Source organism: Schistocerca gregaria, chromosome 5 (genome assembly GCF_023897955.1).
Source record: "Schistocerca gregaria isolate iqSchGreg1 chromosome 5, iqSchGreg1.2, whole genome shotgun sequence".
Classification (NCBI taxonomy): Eukaryota; Metazoa; Arthropoda; class Insecta; order Orthoptera; family Acrididae; genus Schistocerca; species Schistocerca gregaria.
Window position 1 is genome coordinate 333,229,605 of NC_064924.1, and position 26,125 is coordinate 333,255,729.

The window sequence follows — 26,125 nt, forward strand, 5'->3', positions numbered from 1 at the left end:
TTTGTAAGCAAATGAAAATTATGCAACAGCAAGATCACAGATGGGCTAAAATCGTGCAAAACCTTAACCAAGATGAAGGTGGAAGGATAAGTAAATGGTATCAGGAGTCCAAGAGCGTTTTGTTTCATAGAAAACATGAAAAATCTGGTCACTGGTGTGTGTGTGTGTGTGTGTGTGTGTGTGTGTGTGTGTGTGTGTGTGTGTGTTCTGATGATGATTATATCAATGAATTTATAAGTCACACACATGAAGTATGGGGACATTATGGAGTTGGTAAATGTACTGAAAAAATTGCAACACTTTATTTTCCAAATTTGAGAAGGCAAGTCCTACAGGTATTAAGGAGTGTAATATGTCAGAAATCAAACCAGTCCAATCTGTCAAAATATACTGAGCCACACCCAGTACTGACAAAAAACTCTCTAGGTATAGTATCCCTGGACAGAGCTGGTCCATATTCAAGAAGTAGAGGAGGAGTAAGATACATAGTAGCACTAGATAATACTTTCTCAAAACGTATCAAAATGTATGCCATTAAAAATTCAACAGTCACAAATATCAGAAAAAGAACTGAGGGAGACCATTTGAGAAGAGTAGGTAAATCAAAGGTACTACTAACTGATAACGCTTCATATTTTGTTTGAGCAAAAGTGGAAACAATTTATGACCTCACAGGGCATGAAACATGTATAGTAAGCTTTTTTCCACCCAGAAGCAAGCCCAGTAGAACAAGTCTTTAAAGAATTTAACTGGTTTATTAGGGTATGCCCCTCACAAACACACCTGATGGGAAGAATATGTAACTGCTTTCATGCAAGTTGTCAATAACCTTCCATACTCTTAATCAGGTTTCACACCTAACGATTGATGTGACAGACAAAACAAATGAATGAGTGGGAGTTGCCCGTACCAAAAGTATCCACTACAGGAATAACAGTAAAAGACAAAATGAAACAAACCATGATTACACTAGAAAACAGGGCCGAGTATTGAAGGAAAATTTATAATAAGAAACGGAAATGCGTTACACTGTTTCTTGAAGGGCAGCGAGTCCTCTTACGGACACACCCTAAATTGACAAAATTTAGTGAACTGAATAGTAAGTGGCAATTACTCTGTTCAGGACCACATATAATTTCCAAAATACCATACCCTGGGATGTACAGATTAGCCTATGAGAAAATAGGAAGAGACCAGAATCTCCACCCTCACAAAAATATAAAAGCTTTTATAGAATGATGAAGCTAGGTAGGATTTTCTCTTTCTATCACAAGATAATTGTACATAGTGTACATCACTCTAAATGTAATTTTTTTTTCTTCTGGAGTATATTTTGAGATAAAGTAATGTGTATAGGCATAAGTAATTCAGCTTCAAGTGGCTAACAGAAGTGGTAAAGGCTGCCAGTCTTGCTTACAAGATGAAAGCAGAGCTCACCATTTGCAGCATAATTGACAAGACAGATTGTGGACCTCTGGTACAGAGCTGAGTGGAGGGTCTGAATCAGAGGCTCAGACGCTTTTGTGACCATGTAGGCTGGAGATTACTCGACTTGCACCAAAGGGTGATTGGGTTTTGGGTTCCGCTGAATACGTCAGGTATCCACTATATGCAGGAGGTGGCTACACGGGTAGCAGGGGCTGTGTGGGGTGGACTGGGCAGTTTTTTAGGTTAGAGGGTCTCAGGAAAACAAAAGAAGGGCTCCAGTCACAAAGGGTGCAGGCTGAATGCAAGAAGAACGTAGATACAGTAATCATCAGTATAATAGTTGTAAATTGTTGTAGCTATGTTGGAAAAGTACCAGAGCTCTACGTGCTAATATAAAGCACTGATGCTCAAATCATTATAGGCACTGAAAGCTGGCTAAAGCCAGAAATAAGCTGAACAGAAATTTTTGAGAAGAACCTAACAGTGTTCCAAAACGATAGGCTAGACACGGTTGGCGGTGGCCTTGTCACAAAATTGAAGTAGATAGTTCCTGTGGGTTAGGTCATTGTTGGCAACTGGAATAAAATAATAATTGGATCCTTTTACCAACCTCCCAATTCAGGTGATACAGTTACTGAAAGGTTCAAAGAAAACTTGTTTGATTTCAAACACATACCCAACTCATACGATTATAGTTGGTGGTGACTTTAATATACCCTCAATATGTTGGTGAAAATGCATGTTTAATTCCGAAGGTACGCATAAAACATGATCTGAAATTGTGCTAAACGCATTCTCTGAAAATTATTTCGAGCATTTACTTCATGATCCCATGTGAATAGTAAATGGTTGTGAAAACACACTTGATCTCTTAGCGGAAAATAATCCTGAGTTAATAAAATGAGCATCAAAATGGAAATAGGGATTAGTGAACACAGGATTGTCATAACAAGATTGAATATTGTAACTCCCAAATCCTCCAAATATAAACGAAAAATATACCTATTCAAAAAAGCTGATAGAAATTCGCTTGGTGCATTCTTGAGAGACGATCTCCATTCCTTCCAAATTAATAATTTAAGTGTAGACAAGACGTGACTTGAATTCCAAGAAATAGTATCGGCAGCAATTAATAGATTTATACCAAATAAATTAACATAAAATGGAGCTGATCCTCCTTGGTATACAAAACAGGTCAGAACACTGTTGCAGAAACAACGAAACAAACACACCAAATTTAAACAGACACAAAATCCCCAAGATTGGCAACCTTTTACAGAAGCTTGAAATTTAGCGCGCAGACTCCAATGCGAGATGCTTATAATACTTTCCACAATGAAACTTTGTCTCGAAACCTGGCTGAAAATCCAGAGAGATTTTCAGGTCGTATGTGAAGTATGTTAGCAGCAAGAAACAATCAGTTCCTCCTCTGTGCACAATAGCAGTGGAGATACTATCAAAGACATTACTGCTAAAGCAGAGTTACTAAACACAGCCTTCCAAAATGCCTTAACACAGTAAATCTTCCACAGTTTGAATCAAAATCAGCTGCCAACATTAGTAACATAGAAGAAAATGTCCTCGGAGTAGTGAAGCTACTTAAATCACTTAATCAAAGCAAGTCTTCTAGTCTAGACTGTATAGCAGTTAGATTCCTTTTGAGTATGCTGATTCATTAGCTCCATACTTAACAATCATATACACCATTCGCTCGGTGAAAGATCCATGCCCACTGGAAAGTTGTACAGGTCACACCAATATTCAAGAAAGATAGTAGGAGTAATCCACTAAAGTACAGGTCCATGTCATTAACGTTGATATGCAGCAGGATTTTTGAACATATTGTGTTCGAACATTATGAATTGCCTCGAAGAAAACAGTCTATTGACACACAGTCAACATGGATTTAGCAAACATGGTTCTTGTGAAACACAACAAGCTCTTTACTCGCATGAAGTGTCGAGTGCTATTGACGAGGGATTTCAGATTGATTCCGTATTTGTGGATTTCGCCATACAAGCAGCTTGTAGTGAAACTGCATGCTTATGTAATACCGTCTCAGTTGTGTTAGTGGATTCGTGATTCCCATTTCCTGTCAGAGGGGTCACAGTTTGTAGTAATGGACAGAAAATCGAGTGAAAGAGGAGTGATTTCTGGCATTCCCCAAGGTAGTGTTAAAGGCCCTTTGGTGTTCCAAATATATATAAATTATTTGGAAGACAACCTGTCTTATGTTGTTTGCAGATGACACTGTCATTTATCGACTAATAAAGTCATCAGAAGATCAAAACAAATTGCAAAACTATTTAGAAAATATATCCGAATGGTCTGAAAATTGGCAGTTGACGTTAAATAATGAAAAGAATGTCATCCACATGAGTGCTGAAAGGAATCCGTTAAACTTCGGTTACACGACAAATCAGTCAAATCTAAAGGCCATAAATTGAACTAAATACCTAGGAATTACAATTATGAAAAACTTAAATTGGAAGGAATACACAGAAAATGTTGGGAAGGCTAACCAAAGACTGCATGTTATTGGCAGGACACACAGAAAATGTAACAGATCTACTAAGGAGACTGCCTACTCTACACTTGTCTGTCCTCTTTTTAGAATACTGCTATGTGGTGTGGGATCCTTACCAGATAGGACTGATGGAGTACACAGAAAGAGTTCAAAGAATGACAGTACTTTTTGTACTATTGCGAAATATGGGAAAGAGTGTCACTGAAATGATACAGGATTTGGTCTGGACATCATTAAAACAAAGGCATTGCAATGGTATCTTCTCACGAAATTCCAATCACCAATCTTTTCCTCTGAATGTGAAAATATTTTGTTGACAGTGATCTACATAAGGAGAAATGATCACCACAATTAAATAAAGGAAATCAGAGCTCGTATGGAAAGATATAAATGTTTGTATTATCTGTGCACTATAGAGAATTGTGAAGGTGATTCGATGAACCCTTTGCCAGGCACTTAAATGTGATTTGAAAGAATATCCATGTAGATCTAGATGTAGATGTAATTCTTTTGCTTTGTGCATGTAGGCATAAAATCAACAGCAATGAGAAGTAATACGCCACTTCAGGCAAAGCAAAAAGTATAAGCAAAATTAGCTTATGGTTCAGCAATCCACGCTCAACAATACGTGCTGATGCCAGTAGTAGGAGAGGAGGCATTGTCCTGTGTGCATGCACGACAAACTGGCAGAAGGCGCAGCCAAACAGGAATTCGATATGTGCATGTACCTAACTTAAATACTAAGCAATTTGATATACTGTCTAAGAACTAAGAAACCTATTGATATATGTACATAGGGATTTAATTAAGTACTAAGTTATATACAACATATTTACAAGCAAAAGGATGAAAAAATATATGTGACCTGTAAGCTAAAAGAAACGATAAAATACCATAAGAAATGTAAAATATTTTTCTTTACAGGGTAAATGAATCATAATACTAACAGAATAAATGAACGTCTATGAATTTAAACAAAGTGTGGAAATATCTGTGGGCAGATGTAATTATCAAATGTATCAGTGGCCACTGAGCTACGTAATGCAATTAGTTTTAAGTTTTTCTTTTATTTCAGTGACCAGTGCATTGTCATGGTGCAGAAGAAGAGAATTACATCAAGAGTAGCAGGTATCAAATAAAGGAACAGGACGCACCTCAAGTGAACAATTTAGTAGATATAAGGATATTTATACAAATGTCTTAAGGCAAATGAAAAATGCAAATATGCATTGTCGCAGTATATGGAGTATGGAGTATGGAGTATTATGAGTGTTATGTATTATATGTGTGTATGAATAAGAGAAGACTTAAGAGCAGTATTAAGTATTTTTATTGAAGTGAAGTGTAGCCCAGTAAGGAGGATTTTCTTCATTTTTTGACATGCACTGGTGCTCTTGAAGTCGGCTGCCAGCATCTACAATTGAAATGTAAGACAGGAAATCCAAATAGCCTAAATTCATAAAAGCAGACCATTTCTAATAATGCAATTGCATTATCCTTTAAATTCTTTTCCATTTTTACGTATATGTACATATAAAACACCTCTTGACTTCCACATCAAAGGTTTACTGCCCTTCAGGTCATCCTGGCCGTGCAAGTAAATACTGAGTTACAATCTAAGTTGACAGCTTGTGTTTTCTGAATTGCACTCATATGAATAACACTGTTTGAGGTTGTCAGCTTCATCCACCATTGAAGTGTTTGGTCAATTAAAATTAATAGAAAAAATTAATGGTAATAAGCAAATAAAAAATTAGGATAATGCCTGTCATTAAAATTCAAAGATGTAAAATAGAACACAATGATAAGTTTTGTCATTTAGTCCCCTTAATTACAGAAATTACAATACTGCATAAAAATTACATATCAAATTCCAGTGATGAAATGTGAAGCAGTGAAAGAAGACATCTGTTTGTGAAAAAATTTGTAGCTATAGAAAAGAGTCAAGAAATTCATCTGAAGTGTACTCCTGTATGGCAATGACTGATGGACACTTTTGGCACCAGACAGTGCTTGGAACCCATGGAGATGTCAATTTGGAGACAGCTAATGAGGACCAGCAGGACAGAAATAAAAACAAGATGTTTTGTAATAAAGGGAAGAAGTTGGACACAATAAATTTTTATAAGGAATGATCACAAAGTTTTATCATCACCTAAAGTAGTAGTAGTAGTAGTAGTAGTAGTAGTAATAGTAATAACATTGACAATAATAAAGTTAAGACTATGAAACTTAATGATGGTGTTACTCCTTCTATAAATATTCGTCTCTCAATGAACCCATGTTTCCCAGTGATGGATGATTTGACAGAGACTGTGGTTGTAGGAGTCTGCATTTTAACTGTTTGGAAATTTTTTTTGAGGTAACGGGCGAATGGTAATGAATGGAAAGATTCAGTGGTTCAAAATGAAGTTAAAGAGGAGATGAATTTTGTGAAAGCAAATTGTGTGGAGAGTTCTGAAGAGGTAAGGACAAATAGTAGCAATTGCAGTAGCAAGTATTTTTGAGTTTGTGAAAAGCATTGAAGTTAGTGAAGGCAGCGTATCTTTGGTCTCTTCAGCTGCAGGTTTCGGCGGGAAGAGTCAATGTTACTAAGAGAGGCTTAGCATTGGTCCCACCAGCAGTTGAAGTAAAGATTATTTCTGTTTAAAGGAACAGAGTAATAGTAATTTATGTAATGATGTAAAAGCTACTGGCATTGATACTTCGGAGGAAGGAATTTGCGTCTTTCTAGTCACAAATGAAGGCGACACGAGACTTACTGATGAATGTGTGTATCTAAAACGTTTGTCAGAGTGTGAATGTGGAAATGTATGTAAAGTAGGATTGGAGGTTAATCTGGATAAAAAGTGTGTAGAAATGGCCGTGTGTCCTGATTTTTTTGTACAGCGGAATGTAGCAAGTCTGGAAGTCTCAAAATTCTACAACAAGGTAGCAGCAATTTGCGTAATGTAGCAGTGGAGGATAAAGTAGTGTACGATTCACGTACAGTTAATTTGTTGAACAGAGGAAAGTAAGGTTTCTTATGTGAATTTTTGTTGTGATTTGAATGGTGTATCATCAGATAAGGTTCCCGAGATGAATATTTATGATGATGATGGCTTAGGCATCAATGTATTATTTCAGGAAGATAAAGTGTTTGACAGTGAATTGATGTCTAATTTTGTTGAAGCTACAAGTGTCAATATTTTGGAGGGGAAAAACAGTAAATTTTTGCATGCTATGGGTAGTGAATCGGCGAAATGTGTGGAAGAAGTAACAGAAAACTTAGAGAGCGCTGAAGTAAATAGTGTGGATGGGGATACTTTGTGTAATGAAGTTCGTACAAATTGGTATATGAAGGAAGAGAGTGATTCTAGCGAGACTGATAGGCGTTTGTATAGTAGAACATTATGGTTGTTCGTGATTTCCCTAAATCGTTTCAGGCAAATGGCGGGATGGTTCCTTTGAAAGGGCACGGCCGATTTCCTTCCAAATCCTTCCCTATCCCGAGCTTGCGCTCCGTCTCTAATGACCTCGTTGTCGACGGGACGTTAAACACTAACCACCACCACCATTATGGTTGTTGCTGCCACATACGTGGAAACGAGAGAAGTTTAAAATTGCTAAAGGTATATAGAGAAAGGGCAGAAGTGAAAAGCTGTTCTATATGTAATTAGTGGTCGTAATTTTGGAGGGATAATTTATACGTTTATTTGGGGATTCATTAGTAATTTGTTAGTTTATTGTGGTACTGTATGTGTGCAAGAGCGACACCGCAAACTAAAGGAAATTGATAATGTTGGGCCTAAAATTAACCACAGTACTTCATTGTTGTGTACCCGTGGTCTAGGGGTAGCGTCTTTGATTCATAATCAAAACGTCTTCGGTCCTGGGTTCAATCCCCGCCACTGCCTAAATTTTGATAAATAATCAGCATTGGCGGCCGAAGACTTACGGCATAAGAAGTCAGCCTCATTCTGCCAACGGCCTTGCCAAAGAGGGTGGAGGAGCGGATAGAGGTTCAGGGCACTCTCTTGTCCTAGGGATGGAAAATTGCCCCTAAAGGTGGAAGAATCAGCAATGATCAACAACATGAGGATGCAGAAGGCAATGGAAACCACTGCATTAAAGACACGTAATGTGTATCCACAGGACATGTCGCCTGTAGTTGAAGAAGTGTCATGATGATCTCTCCATTGGCAAAAGATTCCGGAATAGTCCCCCGTTCAGATCTCCGGGAGGGGACTGCCAAGGGGGAGGTTACCATGAGAGAGAGATTGAACAATCAACGAAAGGATAATGTTCTACGAGTCGGGGTGTGGAATGTCAGAAGCTTGAACGTGGTAGGGAAACTAGAAAATCTGAAAAGGGAAATGCAAAGGCTCAATCTAGATATAGTAGGGGTCAGTGAAGTGAAGTGAAGTGAAGTGGAAGGAAGAGGTCAGATGAGTATCGGGTAATATCAACAGCAGCAGAAAATGGTATAACAGGTGTAGGATTCGTTATGAATAGGAAGGTAGGGCAGAGGGTGTGTTACTGTGAACAGTTCAGTGACCGGGTTGTTCTAATCAGAATCGACAGCAGACCAACACCGACAACGATAGTTCAGGTATACATGCCGACGTCTAAAGCTGAAGATGAACAGATAGAGGAAGTGTATGAGGATATTGAAAGGGTAACGCAGTATGTAAAGGGGGACGAAAATCTAATAGTCATGGGCGACTGGAATGCAGTTGTAGGGGAAGGAGTAGAAGAAAAGGTTACAGTAGAATATGGGCTTGGGACAAGGAATGAAAGACGAGAAAGACTAATTGAGTTCTGTAACAAGTTTCAGCTAGTAATAGGGAATACCCTGTTCAAGAATCACAAGAGGAGGAGGTATACTTGGAAAAGGCCGGGAGATACGGGAAGATTTCAATTAGATTTCATCATAGTCAGACAGAGTTTCCGAAATCAGATACTGGATTGTAAGGCATACCCAGGAGCAGATATAGACTCAGATCACAATATAGTAGTGATGAAGAGTAGGCTGAAGTTCAAGACATTAGTCAGGAAGAATCAATACGCAAAGAAGTGGGATACGGAAGTTCTAAGGAATGACGAGATACGTTTGAAGTTCACTAACTCCATAGATACAGCAATAAGGAATAGCGCAGTAGGCAACACAGTTGAAGACGAATAGACATCTCTAAAAAGGGCCATCACAGAAGTTGGGAAGGAAAACATAGGTACAAAGAAGGTAGCTGTGAAGAAACCATGGGTAACAGAAGAAATACTTCAGCTGATTGATGAAAAGAGGAAGTACAAACATGTTCCGGGAAAATCAGGAATACAGAAATACAAGTAGCTGGGGAATGAAATGAATAGGAAGTGCAGGGAAGCTAAGACGAAATGGCTGCAGGAAAAATGTGAAGACATCGAAAAAGATAGGACTGTTGGAAGGACAGACTCAGCATACAGGAAAGTCAAAACAACCTTTGGTGACATTAAAAGCAACGGTGGTAACATTAAGAGTGCAATGGGAATTCCACTGTTAAATGCAGAGGAGAGAGCAGATATGTGGAAAGAATACATTGAAAGCCTCTATGAGGGTGAAGATTTGTCTGATGTGATAGAAGAAGAAACAGGAGTCAATTTAGAAGAGATAGGGGATCCAGTATTAGAATCGGAATTTAAAAGAGCTTTGGAGGACTTATGGTCAAATAAGGCAGAAGGGATAGATAACATTCCATCAGAATTTCTAAAATCATTAGGGGAAGTGGCAACAAAACAACTATTCACGTTGGTGTGTAGGATATATGAGTTTGGCGACATACCATCTGACTTTCGAAAAAGCATCATCCACACAATTCCGAAGACGGCAAGAGCTGACAAGTGCGAGAATTATCGCACAATCAGCTTAACAGCTCATGCATCGAAGCTGCTTACAAGAATAGTATACAGAAGAATGGAAAAGAAAATTGAGAATGCGCTAGGTGACGATCAGTTTGGCTTTAGGAAAAGTAAAGGGACTAGAGAGACAATTCTGACATTAGGGCTAATAATGGAAGAAAGGCTAAAGAAAAATCAAGACACGTTCATAGGATTTGTCGACCTGGAAAAAGCGTTCGACAACATAAAATGGTGCAAGCTGTTCGAGATTCTGAAAAAAATAGGTATAAGCTATAGGGAGAGATGGGTCATATACAATATGTACAACAACCAAGAGGGAATAATAAGACTGGACGATCAAGAACGAAGTGCTCGTATTAAGAAGGGAGTAAGACAAGGCTGTAGCCTTTCGCCCCTACTCTTCAATCTGTACATCGAGGAAGCAATGATGGAAATAAAAGAAAGGTTCAGGAGTGGAATTAAAATACAAGGTGAAAGGATATAAATGATACGATTCGCTGATGACATTGCTATCCTGAGTGAAACTGAAGAAGAATTAAATGATCTGCTGAACGGAATGAACAGTGTAATGAGTACACAGTATGGTTTGAGAGTAAATTGGAGAAAGACAAAGGTAATGAGAAGTAGTAGAAATGAGAACAGCGAGAAAATTAACATCAGGATAGGATTGATGATCATGAAATCAATGAATCCTGCTACGTAGGCAGTAAAATAACCAATGACGAACGGAGCAAGGAGGACATCAATAGCAGACTCGCTATGGCAAAAAAGGCATTTCTGGCCAAGAGAAGTCTACTAATATCAAATACCGGCCTTAATTTGAGGAAGAAATTTCTGAGGGTGTACGTCTGGAGTACAGGATTGTATGGTAGTGAAACATGGACTGTGGGAAAGCCGGAACAGAAGAGAATTGAAGCATTTGAGATGTGGTGCTAAATGTTGAAAATTAGGTGGACTGATAAGGTAAGGAATGAGGAGGTTGTACGCAGAATCGGAGAGGAAAGGAAAGGAAAGGAAGGAAGGAGAAGGGACAGGATGATAGGACATCTGCTAAGACATGAGGGAATGACTTCCATGGTACTAGAGGGAACTGTAGAGGAAGACAGAGATTGGAATACGTCAAGCAAATAATTGAGGATGTAGGTTGCAAGTGCTTCTCTGAGGTGAAGAGGTTAGCACAGGAAAGGAATTCGTGGCGGGCCGCATCAAACCAGTCAGTAGATTAACTCCCAAAAACAACTTCATTGTTTGTAGTGCTTAAACTGTACCTTAAAAAACAATCATTTTTTAAAACTTGTTGAGTTTTGAAGATGCCTAAGATTGTTGTTCAAAATAGCTCCGAATTAGTAGATGCTCATGGAGGACGATGACATTTACGGCACCTATTTGATGATGGCCCCAGATAAAATCAGTGAAAATAATCAGGAGTTGTTGGTCATGAAAGGAATGGGTATTGAGAATGAATGAATGAATGAATGAATGAATGAATGAATGAAAGAAAGAAGTCTCCCTCTTGTAAGCAAGGGCACACATACACCAGTTCCACCCCCCCCCCCCAAGTGCAGTAGGAAGGTGGGTGGTATGTAGTACCTCCCTCCCTCCCTCCCTCCCTCCCTCCCTCCCTCCCTCCCTCCCTCTTTGTTTATATATTATTATTTAATTCTTTGCTCTGATTATCTGTATAGATTTTTACAAAAAAGCTTGAAACAGACATTATGAAGGGTTAGGTGTAACGAAGCAAGTGAATCTGAGTGAAAATTTGATAGAACATGATTCTTAACTGATTTTACATCTCAACCATTACCCAGTTCTTCACATTTATCCTAGATATTTTTAGAAAGTATTCAGAGTATCATACCTTGTTGATCCCATCATATAATAACATTCTTGTCATTTACAGTGAAAGATCAATGGACCTCGTGTTGGGACTAGAGTCATCAGCAGCATCTGGTCTTGTTTGGAGTGGAGTGTCTGGCAGGCAGATGGGTAAATTGGAACCTGGGGCTTCAGTATATTTCTCTCTCTGTTTAGTTCCTACAACACCAGGTTTACAGGTAAAAACAAACATTTCTTTTAAATAAAATATCTGGTGTTTTTTTAATCTACTTATTGGCAGTATTGTGAACTTGTAAGTATAACATTAAAATACTGTTACAGTGAAAGAATTTATGTTTGAACTTGCAAATGACTGAAATGTAGCAAATAGATGTATGAGCTTGGCAATAGCCCAACTAATGTCAATACGGAATGTGATTACATAAGGCACTGATGAAACACACACAGAAATGTATGACACTAGTATAATGAGTGACCCAGGAGATGTTAATACAGTAATTGAATTCTTCCCATACCTGTCCCAGCACCGTCATCGTTGACTATTGCAGTCGCTTCCTGTATTCTCTCCCGGAGTTCTGTTACATCACATGGAAGAGGCAATACATACACCATATCTTTAATGTGTCCCCATGAAAAAAGTCACACGGAGTGAGATATGGTGATCTGGGAGGCCATTTCATGAAACAGCTGTTTCCTTCTGTAACAAGGCTTATCCACTGATGCATCAGCTCTGTGTTCAGGTACCCATGAACTTCACGATGAAAATGAGGTGGAGCCCCATCCTGCTGAAAGGTGAACGGAGAGTCCAATTGCATTTGAGGCATCAGCCATTGCTGCAACATGTCCAAGTAGGAATGTACAGTTTTCGATGTGACAAGGAACAAAAAACATTTACCTTTGGGGAATCACACTAAAATTCAATGCATTCGTTTGGATGCTTTGTACCCCAGATTCGGCAATTATGCCTGTTCACATTCTCATTAGTGCGAAAGATGGCTTTGTCAATCAAAAATGCCATCCCCATACTCATTCAGTTGCAACTGTGAACAAAACTCCAAACGCTTATCTTTGTCATCATCATTGAGCTTCTGCACTAGCTCCAATTTGAATGGTTTCATAGGCAGCTTCTGTGCAGGACTTTCCACATTGTCATTGGAACCATTTCAAATTCATGGGATGCGCAATGCACCAATTTCTTTGGACTCTTTATGAATGTCTATCGTATGTGCTCCACATTGACTTCACTCACAATGGGACATCCACTTCTCTTTGCCCGTCACAAACAACTTGTCGTAACGAATTTGTTGTGCCAATGGTAAATGGCCTTTCTTGTTGGTGGCTGCTCACCGTACTTGGTTCTCAACATTCGTTGAACAGCCGTAGCACACTTGTTTGTCGAACTCCAACACATAGAAAGCTTGCTCTGCACCTAAACTTGCCATGTTTGCGACTAACTCTATTGGCAAATTACCAAACTACACTGTTTCTGGCGGTAAACATGGAAAAAAACTTTCTGGGTTTCTCTTCAAAATGACATATGTACAGTGTTTGTTTCTCATGTAATAAATAATTGAAAGTGTTCCCGGGCTTGATGTACACCATGTAGACAGTATCTCAGATTTTAATGGGAATAAGTTCTACTATTCTTTCAAATCTGCTATCAGTACCCCAAGGACCCATGAGCATGTCAATCATGCTGAATATAGGATTCGGGTTTCAAATTATTTAATGTTTTGTATTTATTCATACAGTAATCATCTTACAATGTTACTGGTTTTGTTGTCATACATTGAAAATAAATAGCAGGCAGAACATATAATTATGTTTTTATAATGATATAACAGGTGGTTAGCTATGGCCTTTGTGAAGGAACCATCGCATCATTTTCCTGAAATAGGAACCTAAATCAAGATGGCTAGATAGAGTAAACTCTGTCCTCTAAAATATGAGATCATTGTCTTAACAACTGCACTGTTTCATCCAGTTAGTCTGTATTGTACAATGTTCTTTGAAGTCCATACAGTGTGCTCCAGATAGCTTGTAACATAAAACAGAGTTCGCTCTTCATTGCTGCACACTGTAAGACCTTTTGCTGCTGACTCCTGGATCATGAACATGCTTCTGTGCCCTCAGAAAACATGACTACAGGCCCATAAACAAGCAACAACTATGCACAGTGAACATCTTCATGTTCTCCCCTTGTCCAGCTGAAAAACTGAGTCAGCATCCCCCCATTATGAATGAGATGTTGAACTCAGGAGAATGATAAGACATTACTACCATGCATTAGAGGTTTTGGCACATTATTTTTTTGTAAATGCATTACATTGTGATCATATACGTAATGTTACAGGGTGACATACCTATTACCTTTCATTATTAACCACTACTATACCAATGGATTTGGCATATATTCACATATAACTTAAATACCGCCTGAAATGAAAGACTCTTAAGATATCCCTCATTTCTTAGGAAAGCCATCCCTAAAGTTCATGACGTGCAATTGTTCAGAATTGATGGGATCAATAGTTAATTGAAAATTGAGCATTATTCATTATCGTATATGGGATCCACAAATCCTTATTTTCATAAAAATTGAGGGAAAAAATTTACAGCCATCTCAGATTTCAATGTGAATAAGTGCTACTATTCTTACAAATCTGCCATCAGTACCCCAAGGACCAATGAGCATTTCAGTCATGCTGAATATATGATTCGGGTTGGGAAAAGGCATCGCTGGTGTAGGAAGGTGTAGACGACTGAGCCTTATAGCTGGGGGGTCAGAGAACCTGTATTAGATTACCAAATGCATTATACAGTCTCTACATATCGTAATTGGTGGGAGTAATAGGGTTAATGAGATGAGTAAATTGAGAAGCTATAACAAGGTAGGCCAATAAATTTCTTGAACAGCTTGTATTAAAAAAGAATTAAACTTTTAATCCATGGTTGCTTTACAATGGCTTTTTCACTCACTCTTTCACATGTCCTCACTTTCCTTCAAATAACTAGATGGACAGTGCTTCTCATGTAAACATTTGAAGAAAACATACTTGCAGCACCAAGAACGTTTAGCAATTGATGAACATAACATTACGGCTGGAAATTCTCATTGAGTTCAGAACAATAATATGATGAGCACACAATGAGAATAATATAACTGACCCTGGATGCATTCTGTCCTGCACCTCGCTGCAAGAAGTGATGCGCAGTCAGCTGTCTGTGGTCCCTCATGATGGATTTGCAGCAATCTTACTCAGAATTGTTTACACACAGTAAGGCTTAAAATTTTTATCTTTTATAATCCAAGTAGTACCTTCTTATTATTCCTTAGTGATTTATTCATTTAATTAACCCTCCTACTCTTACCAATTTTGAATATGGAGAAAAATACAAATGAAAACAAATAAACTGCAGAACGCCTGTGGGAATCAAATATGGTTATCTTTTCCCCATTAGACACCAGTGTCGCTTTGCCAGCAGCACTTTCATTGAACAAGGTTTATGTTACGTTTGTAAGCAGTAGACGTATAAGTTTATTTCCACAATTTCAAGGAAAATATGCATTCGTTAACTCTGTATATGACAAAAAATGCTCTGTTTTCAGTTAATTATTGACGCCAACAGTTTTGAGTCAATGGTACATCATGACATCTAGGGGTGGTTTTCTCTAAATGGGCAGTACTGATCCAAAGTATCTTATAGAGTCTTTCAGTTTAGGTTATACAAATGTGATGTGACAAATACTGAGCTGAATCATTTGTTGTATCTAAGGTCGTCTCCTTGTAAGTAATCTTGAGTTGTGTAATATGCATTACTTGTGAAGAAGAATGCCTTTTTAAACAGATGTATTTTAGTATCTTTTTCTTCTCCTTCCTGGGACATTTTGTAATACAATTTTGTTCTTTGATAGAACATGCTTGTTCTGAGGTTTTCCTTCTTGGTAAATATAAGTCCAAACTAACTTGTTCCATGATGATGTATACAACTATTAGTGAAATACTTAGTAATTTTTTTTCTGGATATACTCAAAAGTTTGGTAAAAGTATTCACTTGCTGCACTAAAGATACCAAGGTTTTAAGCAGCTCATTACAGTGAGCCTGACTCCTACTTCTGTGTATTATTCTTGGCCTTTTTTCCAAGCTGTGTACATGTTTTGTGCTTTCAGTCCACAGAAAAGAATCCCATAGCTGGAAATGGCGTATACAGGAATAGTATGTCACCACTGGACATAGGCTGAAGCAGAATGATAATAGGACCCTAAGAGCATAACAATCTGATGATATTCTTTTTTTCACTATCTTTGCATGTTTTTTCCGTGCTCAGTATTCACCCCAAAAACTTCGTGTTAGTCACGCTTCTGTAGATTAGTCATGTACGCTTAATGTTATAGTTGTTTTCCCACTTTATGCCAAAGTGGGTACTGTTTCTTTTCTTTATATTCGATGTTAATTCATTACCTGCTGCCCAATAATAAACATCCCTGTTGTTTTCATTTGCTTTCTCTAATAAGAGTTCTGGTGTTTCATCAGTGACTGATTTTTGCTGTCATCAGAAAAGACAACTTTTTCCCTGTGTATTATACTGTCTGGAATGTCATTGATACATATTAAAAACAGAATTGGACCCAATACACTGCCATGAGGAACACCTGTGTGTGTGTGTGTGTGTGCGTGCGTGCACGCTTCTTGTCTGGCAATTGTTTTTCTATAAATTTAGCAGCAGAAGGTGTGTGAACACACTATACCTTTTGCACACTGTTTTCCAGGCAAGACTGGAACCACTCATATGGCCAATTCATACTTTACCCATTTTGGAAAAAAAACTGTGAGTAATTAAAATGTTGTCTGTGTGTCCATGTAATTCATTATTCCAACTTTCATAACTGATTCAATTACTTTTGAGAATGTAGAAGCTGATGTAGTTTTCAATACTTTCAGCAATACTGTCCTTCTGTAAGGACAAACTTCTTACTTTAGGTATTCAGTAAAAATACCTGAACTAAAGTAATCTTATATTATGTTTGTTAGTGGGTCTTGTATGCTGTCCATGCAACGTTGAAAACACAGACTGGAACCACATCTATGGCTGCTGACTTCTCATTTTTAATTTCTGTATTACTTTCCTTTCTTCAAGCTCTGTTGTGGAAAAACAACATTATTGTGTTGCTGTGAACGTCATATTGGGTGCTACATGTGTTTTAGGAAGATTTGATTGCAACTCCTCCTCAATACTATATAAATAGTCATTTACAAAATTTGAAAATCATTGAGAATTTTCTGTTATTCTATCCCCATTATAGTTATGTATACCTTTTCGAGTTTAGTGTTTTATGTCATTTCACATTACTGTGCTTTTATTTTTTGCATTTTATTTTATTTTGTTGTTTAATGACTTTTTGGCAGCAAGCACAATCCTCCTGCATATTTTTTTATATCTGTGATAGTAATCTAGGAATTGTGAATGATGTCGTGCTTTTGTAAAGAACCAAGAAATTTAAATGTTTGGGACACTATTCTAATACCCACAGTTGACTATCTATTTTCCTTAGGTGCCGCTGGTGAAGTGACTAGTTTTGCAAATATCTCCTCAAATGTTAATTTGAAGAATGTGCAGAATTTAGAAAACTGAGCATATACATTATTTTCCATATAGCCCTCACCCCACCTTTGAATTGCCAATGTCCTAGAAAAACATTTATGTAATGTGTCAAAACTATTCTTTTGTAGATTAGTTGTGTATAGATTTTTATCCGGCAGGCCAGCTGAAGTGGCCGTGCGGTTCTAGGCACTGCAGTCTGGAACCGTGAGACCGCTACGTTCGCAGGTTCGAATCCTGCCTCGCGCATGGATGTGTGTGATGTCCTTAGGTTAGTTAGGTTTAACGAGTTCTAAGTTCTAGGGGACTAATGACCTCAGAAGTTGAGTCCCATAGTGCTCAGAGCCATTTTATCCAGCATGTCTTTAGTTTTATCATCTGACAGTAATACCCCCAAGGAGGCTCTCCGCTCTTTGCAGGTTTGTGCTTGGCTACTGCAGTGCCCCAGCCTTTTTCCTTCATGCTGCATTGTCTATCTTCTTGCTATTATTTTTCTCCTCCCTTGAGGAATATATCTAGGATAATATTCGAAATGTGTTCTGAATTTTCAGCGACCACTATAAGAACAGTCTCTCCACTGTTTTTCATCCTCCCTCCCTTTTTTTCCCCCTTCTCCTCTCCTTCCTCCATTTTGGTGTTTGACGTTTCTCGTTTTCTTCATCCTCCCTGTGTGCTCCTGAAGCCCAGGCCACATGTGACACATAACAAGTGACTGGGTAATGCTTAATTCCCAGTCTCAGGTTGACAGGTAGGGTTCACACGTCCCCCTGGTACAGGCGATCCTCAGGAAAGGACATTGGCTGAGCTGCTACCTTCCCAAATTGCCGATTAGTCCCTTTGTCAGGTGTTCGGGACACGTGACATGAGGTATGAATAACCTAAGGCGTGACATGAGGTATGAATAACCTAAGGCGGTGCACCCCCTTCTGAGGAGATGGGGGTCTCCCAGTTAGAAGGAGCACACCATCAAAGATGCTGGCAATCATATGGGGTTTTCTTGCAATGAAATGATCATCATCTTCACATTCAACATCTACCAAATGTAAAAGGAATTAGGCTAATGAGTACTCCCAGCTGCACCACAGTTCCTCATCATTTCACATGCTGAAGACAGTCAGTTCTTTGCTGCAGTACATCCCTATATTATTCAGAAATGTGTTGATAGAATTGCTGGCCCTGTGAAATCGTGCTCCCTGCTCCCATTTATAAAATGGCACTTTGCTTTTGGAGATTACTTCTGATTCTCAAGCACAACAATTGCTTGCAGCTTCACTCCTCTACGGCCATCCTGTTCATGTGGAAGCCCATCAAACATTGAATTCTTCCCATTGTATTATTTACACTAGGCTACCCAATAGTCTGACCAAGGCAGAAATCCAAATGTACCCCCTGATCAAGGTGTCATTGCAGTACATCGAGTGACAAAAAAAAGGTAGATGCATCCTTAGTGCCCACACACTCTTTTTCTCACTTTTAATAGAGTGGTGCTTCCGTCAAAGATCAAAGCAGGCTATGAAGTTATCACAGTCCGATCATACATTATGAACCTGATGCAATGCTACCAGTGTCATCATTTCAACCACATCAAATGTCCTGTTGACACCCGGCCAAATGTGTAACCTGTGGTAGGGATGCACATGAGGGCAATAGTTCACCTCCTTCTCCCTACTGTATCAACTGCGATGGTAATCATGTCGCCTCGTCCCATGATTGTCACATTTCCCGTGTTTCTCTTTATCCTGGAGATCCAGGTGAAGGAAAAAGTGCCATACCCAGCCCCTTAAAGTTGTTGGCCAGTCAGAAACTGTGCATTCTACCATCCGGCACCTACAGTAGTGTTCTTGTTACATCTCGCTGCAGGTAAGACTTGACCATGCAGACATGTGACCTCAAATTCAGCACCATGGTTGTAAAATTGCCCGGTGTCATGGTAGCATCCCGGACTACTCCTCCAGGTGTGCAACAAGCCACCAAACTTTCGTCTCACTGGGCAAAGTCACCTGTTACACAACCAGCAGGCCAGAAAGCACAGAAGGAATACTCCCATGAAGACTTCCTACATCCCTCCAGCCAACAAACATCTGAGTCTTCCTCTGCCAAATGGAAGACTCCAAGAAGTCAAGCAAAGGCAAACAGTCTTCTCCTTCACTGACTCAGAGATCTTCTTCAACAGTGTTGCCATGTGATACCCTCATCCGGCCGACCTCCATGTCATCGGTGTGCACCATCAACCATTTTTCTGCCCTTGACTCTACAGACTAACAGAAGGAGAATGCCTTTGTTGATCTCATGGAGCAGGATCCTCCAGCCTCTGTGTCCTATAGGAATGAGTCTTCAAAGGCAACCACCGAGATGATACCACCTCATTTTTCTCTCCTTCCCTTTCATCATTATGACTCTCCTCCAATCGAATGGTTGTAGCCATCATTCCGACAAAGAGGACTTATGCCTGCTCTTAGATCACAGCATCTGCTTGTTCTCTGCCTCCAGGAAACAAAATTGTGTCCTCACGATCGCTTCGAGCTCTCGCGTTTCTTCCCGGTCTGCTTTGACCTTCCTCCCAAGGAGGGCATTCCATCTCATGGAGGGATACATGCTGCTCATTGGGAATGATGTTCATAGTCAACCCATCTCCCTGACTACCTGGCTCCAAGCTGTTGTAGTCCACATTATCCTTCCTCACTTGATCTTTCCCCTTTGTACTGTTTACATACCTCCATTATTTGATGTCACCAGGACAGATTTCCTCCAGCTTATTGGGCAATTCCCTCACTCCTTTCTGTTCGGTGACTTTAATGCACACCACCCCTTTCGGGATTCTCCCAGAACCTATCAGAAAAGTGCCGTCTTTACTGGCCTTCTCAATTAATGGAACCTCATCTGCCTTACCACAGAAGCACCCATGTTCCTATTTGGACCTCTCCTGCACTGCCCAGCTTGCCCATCGTCTCGAGTGGTCCATTCTCTCTAACAAACATCAAGCGACCATTTCCAGTGTGCTATCAGGTTGCTAACTCCTACCACACCTACATGCACACCCAAATGACAGTTTTCTAGTGCTGGCTGGAGGCTTTATTACTCCCTGGAGACTACCGACGAACAATATTCCCCCAGTTGTGAGGACCAGGCAGAATATCTTACGAACTTTATCCTTACTGTCGCAGAATGTTTCATTCCTCGCAATTCCTCTCTGCCACTTCGTGTCCCAGCCCCTTGCCTTCCTCCATCGGAATGAGTGGAGGGGACTTGGGTGACACCTTTCTCTTCTCAGAATCATGAGGGCTACAATGCCATCTTTACATAGATCTCCATTCGAGGGCCGGACAGTTTTCACATTCAGATGTTGCAGAACCTTTCTCTTGTGGGCAAGCACTTTCTCCTTCATATGTACAATCGCATCTGGGCAGAGGGCATGTTTTCCAGATGATGGCGTGAAGCCACTGTCATACCCATACCTAAGCCTGGCAGGAACAAACACCTTCCTTCTAGTTATTGCCTCATTTCTCTCACCAACTGTGTTTGCAAGGTGATGGAATGTGTGATTCTTGCCTGGCTGGTATGGTGACTAGAGCCTCACAATTTACTAACCACTGCACAGTGTGGATTTTGAGCAAGCCATTTAATGATTGACCATCTCATCACTTTGTCAACCCCTGTCATGAATGGTTTTCTGCAGAAATACCAGACTGTAGCCAGGTTCTTCGATTTGGAGAAAGCCTATGACACCTGCTGGAGAACTGGTATCCTCTGTACTCTCTGCACATAGGGCTTCCTTGGCCACATGTCCAGTTTCGTTCAGGAATTTTTAAAAGACCAAGTTTTCAAGATAAGGTGGGTTCTGCCTTGTTTGACATCTTCATCCAGGAAAATGTGCCTCAGTGTTCCGTCCTGAGCGCCGCCCTCTTTGCTATCGCCATTAACCCTATACTGGCCTGTCTGCCACTGGGCATCTCTGGCTCCCTTTTCATTGATGATTTAGCGATCTATTGCAGTTCTGCACATACTTGTCTCCTTGAGCTGCATCTTCAGCGATATCTTGATCATCCTTACTCATGGAGCATTCGACAGTGGCTTTTGCTTCTCCACTGACAAAACTGTTTGTATGAATTTTTGGTGGCACAATTCGTTTCTTCCACCATCTTTACGGCGTGTTTGGTTTCTTCCACCGCCTTTACATCTTAGACCTGTTGCTCTTCCGTTCGTTGAAACTATGAAATTCCTGGGGCTCATGGTCAATAGCAAGCTTTCTTGGTCCTCCCACGTGTCTTACATGGCTGCCCATTGTATACGGTCCCTCAACGCCCTCTGTGTCCTCAGCTGTACTTCCTGGGGAATGGATTGGGCCACTCTTCTCTATTTTTATCAGTCCCTTATCCATTCGAAAGTAGACTGTGGGTATTTCATTTATGCATCTGCATGTCCATCCCTCTTACACCGTTTCAATACCATCCACCACCGTGGCATTCATTTGACCACTGGCTTCTTTTACACTAGCCCAGTTGAGAGTCTGTATGCCAAAGCTGATGAACTACCACTATCATACCGCCGTGACTTTGTCTTCGGCAGATATGCATGTCATTTGTCTGTCATACCTGGCCACCCATCCTAAGCCTCCTTCTTCAGTGACTCCTTTGATCACCAATATGGGGCATGTCCCTCTTCTCTGTTACCTCCTGGAGCTCGCTTTCAGCTCTTGTTCCAGCAGCTTGACTTCATGCTACCTGCCACTTTCCCGATGGGTGTGACCCCTTGGCTTCATGTGGCAGCCCGTTTTCACCTTGGCCTTCACTCACTTTCTAAAAACACTACTCCAGGCTCAATCTATCACCGTAACTTTCACAACTTTCACACAGAACTTTGTGATAGTACCTTCATGCACTCTCATGGCTCTTGGACGAACTGTGGTGTCGGGTGTGTCTTCATTATTAACACTAAAATTTTTCAGTATTGACTTCCAGAGCACTGCTCAGTATTTACAGCAGAGCTCTTCACCCTGTGTCAGGTGACACAGTACATCTAGAGACATGAGATCTTCAATTGTGTCATCTGCTCCGACTCTCTCAGTGCCAATTCAGAGTCTCAGTATACCGTACACTGTTCCTCCTTTAATGCAAGACGTCCAGGAAAACTGTCACTCTTGATGAAGCTGCTGTGATGTTATTGTGGGTACTGGGCCACATTGTTCTGACAGAAAATTAAGCCTGCCCTCATACCTCGGTTTACTACCATTTCCAACACAGCTGTGATGTCTTGAATGACTCGGTGTATTGAGAGGTTTTCGCATCCAACAACAAAGTCCCATTTGTTACTTTTTTTTTACATATTTATTACCACAGTTTTATCTCCACATTGGAACACTTACTCTGATGACTTTTGTGTACCTGGATTGATTATTAGCCTGATATGCTTTTTGGCTTGTCTTCTGTTTTCAAAAATGTTTCAAGTTTGGAAGGTAGGAGAGGAGGTACTGGCTGAATTAAAGCAGTGGGGGGGAGGGGGGGGGGGGGGGGAAGAGAGTTGCAAGTCATGCTTAGATAGATCAGCTGGTAGAGCACTTGCCTGCGAAAGGCAAAGGCCATGAGTTCGAATCTCAGTCTGGCACACAGTTTTAATCTGAAAGTTTCATGCTTCATTCTTTATGTCCTAGCTGTCATTTCTTCATTAGTAACTGAGTGTTGATCGGTACTCTGGTCAGCGTCTGTTGGCTCTGTGAGCTTGGCTGTAAGTTAATCTTCTGGAACTCAAAACTCCAGTCGAAATTATGTGAGATCCTTCGTGATTTCACCACCAACACCTCAACACAAACTAATAATCATGACAGAACAACTGGAAAGAATCCACTACCCTGGGCCCCAGTCAGTAAGACTGGGTAATAGACCTGATCATCGGATTCCAAGGAATCAGGCATGTCATGAAGAGAAGACTCGGAGCCTCTCAAAAACCCTCAAGATGAAGAAAGTATTTTACATGGGAACACTCAACACCAACACACTACTGAGGACAGGTAAATGGAAACAATTAACAAATGCCATGGATAAATACAGCATCAAAGTTATGGCAATACAGGAAACAAGATTTGCAGATGAGAACCACTTTGATTCTGAAAATTACAGAATATATAAGGGGAAACTAGCCATAACCATCCCAGGAAGACATCTCAAACACTTCGGAACTGGTTTTGTAGTACATAAATCGATACTGGACTCCATAATAGATTTCACCTCAAAATCAGAAAAAATGTTGACACTCACGATAAGATCTGGAAACAAAGCCTATACATTAATCAGTGGACATGCCCCCACAAACAATTATAACAAGAAGAACCCAGAGATGATAGAGGAATTCTGAGAAGATCTGGAAGAAACTGCCAGCAAAATCTCCAAGAATCACATAAAAGTGTTACTAGGAGACTTCAATGCCCAGTTAGGCAAGGAAAGAAAATTCCGAAACATGACAGGGAAACACACGGCCCACATGGGAACAAAAAAAAATGGAGAGAACTTGATAAACTTCTGCAGAAATTTTGATCTGAAAATCATGTCAACACAATCCCAGAAACCACACAGAAAACTTGTAACTTGGAAATCCCCCAACCATGCTCTAGGAGAACTTCAGATAGATCACATAGCAATATCCACAAAAAACACCAGAGAAATAATGAACGTAAGAACAAGGAAAGGAGTTTTCGAATCTGATCATCACCTTCTCCTAATTAAAGTAAAATTTATACCCAATAGACAAATCAAGAGAACCAACAGACCTTTCAGAACAGATCCAGAGTACTTACAAATAAGCAAGAAAGAAATAATAGAAGAAATTACGAAAATCAATAGCAACAACTGGACAGAGCTGCCAGAAAAAATAAAAGAACTGATAAAATTGGGGCAGCCACCGAGAAAAAGGAAACACCGATGCTGGAACATGACATGCAACAGGGCCATAGAAGACAGAATGCAAGCCTGGAAAAAATTTAACAGCCATAAAACACAAGAAAAATGGTTGGACTTCAACAGGATACAGAAAAACACTTCAAAAATAATCCGAAGAGAAAAAAGAGGTTACAGAAACAGCAGTTGAAGGAGATAGAAGAAGATAGAAGAAGACTTCCCCAGAAACAACACATGAAATTTTAACAGAGTATTCTGAGAAAATATGACAGGATATCAGCCACCTAGCTTATGCTTCAGAAGTCAAGATGGAACACTTGAGACAAATCCAAAGAAAAACTGTGAAATATTAGCCAGATACTTTGACACGTTACTTAACTGTGATAAACCAAAACAGAGATTACAGTTTACAAAACCAGAACCCAACCGGGACTCCGAACCCCCAACATATGAAGAAATTGTGAAAATAATAAAATCATTGAAAAATAACAAAGCACCAGGTGAAGATGGACTGATTGCAGAAATCTGGAAATTAGACCATGAAAATATTACACCCAAAATTCATAGTATAATCAAAAACATCTGGGAAAAGATACCAAAAGAATGGAAGTCAGCCCTAATACACCACCTCCACAAGAAAGGAGACAAAACAGACCCTAATAACTATACAGGAATTTCGTTACTGCCGGTGGCATACAAAATTCTATCAAAAGCTCTGTTAAATCGCCTAGAACCTCAGATAGATCCACAGATCGGAGAATACGAAGGAGGGTTCAGGAAGGGAAGATCATGCAGTGAGCAGATCTGGTGTCTGAGAACATTATTAACAACGAGAAAGTCCAGAAACACCTCAGTAACATTTGTTGATTTCAAGAAGGCTTACGATTCCGTAGACAGAGAAACACTTTTTAATACACCAGAAGAAATGAAGGTAGACGATAAGACCAGAAAACTAATTCAGGAAACATTAACAAATACAAAGTCAAAAGTGAAGTTCATGGGCGAGATCTCAGAATTTTCAAAATCAAGACAGGAGTGAGACAGGGAAATGGCCTGTTACCCATTTTATTTAATGCTGTTTTAGAGAAAATAATCAGGACGTGGGACAAAGGAGTCAATGGGGTAAAGATGGGGAGAGAGAAAAATAGAACCGTCGTCATAAAATGTCAGGCCTTTGCCGACGATATAGCCATCATTACAAATGACAGAAAAAGAAGCCAGAGAAGCCCTAGAGATATTGCATGAAATCGCAGCCAGAACAGGACTACAATCATCATATGAAAAAACCCAGTACGTGGACACAAAATCTACAGACAGAAGCCCGTTAATAACAAAGTATAGAAAGATAACACAAGTAGAAAGTTTCAAATATCTGGGAGAGATTATAGAGGAAACAGGGCTGAATTCAACAGCCAATGAAGAAAGGGTTACAAAACTACAAAAAGCATACAGACTTACATGGAACCATTACAATAAAAGAAATATTTCTGTCAATGGCAAATTAAGACATTAGAAAACAGTAGTCTTACTCGAGGCCTTGTATGCCTCTGAAACAACAGCAATCAGAGGGAGAACTAAAATCAAGGAAATGGAAAAGCAAGAGAGGAAAATTCTGAAGATCTATGGGCCAGTTCAGAGACAGGAGATCTGGATAAAGAGACCAACAAAGGAATTGTACCAACAGGCAGAGACAATAATTACAGACAATATCAGAAAAATAAGGGCAAAATTCTATGGGCACGTTCATAGGGTGAATGAAAATAGGCTGACCAAGAAGATTTTTAACATATTGGTGACGAATAAGGTGAAAACTAACTGGGTAAAGGAAACCATGAAAGACCTCAAAAATCTAGACATCTCCACAGAAGAAATATCAAACAGAGGAAAATGCAGAGAAAAAATCAACAAACAGAAATTCGAAGAAACACCAAAAGAGAAGAAATCAGGAAGGAAGTGGACAGAAGAGAGGAA

At 39.7% G+C, this 26,125-nt stretch overlaps 1 protein-coding gene across 3 annotated transcripts in view; it reads left to right on the forward strand.

Annotated features, from left to right (window-relative positions):
* LOC126272781 (trafficking protein particle complex subunit 13) overlaps nt 1-26,125 on the forward strand; it is a 200,592-nt gene that overhangs the window by 165,989 nt on the left and 8,478 nt on the right. For 2 of the 3 annotated variants that reach the window (XM_049975925.1, XM_049975926.1), the window contains exon 9: nt 11,730-11,883. In XM_049975925.1, the coding sequence (XP_049831882.1) occupies nt 11,730-11,883 (154 nt within the window). Of the gene's footprint in view, nt 1-5,030; nt 6,083-11,729; nt 11,884-26,125 lie in introns of those variants that run through there. The other variant, XM_049975927.1, reaches the window with a different exon arrangement.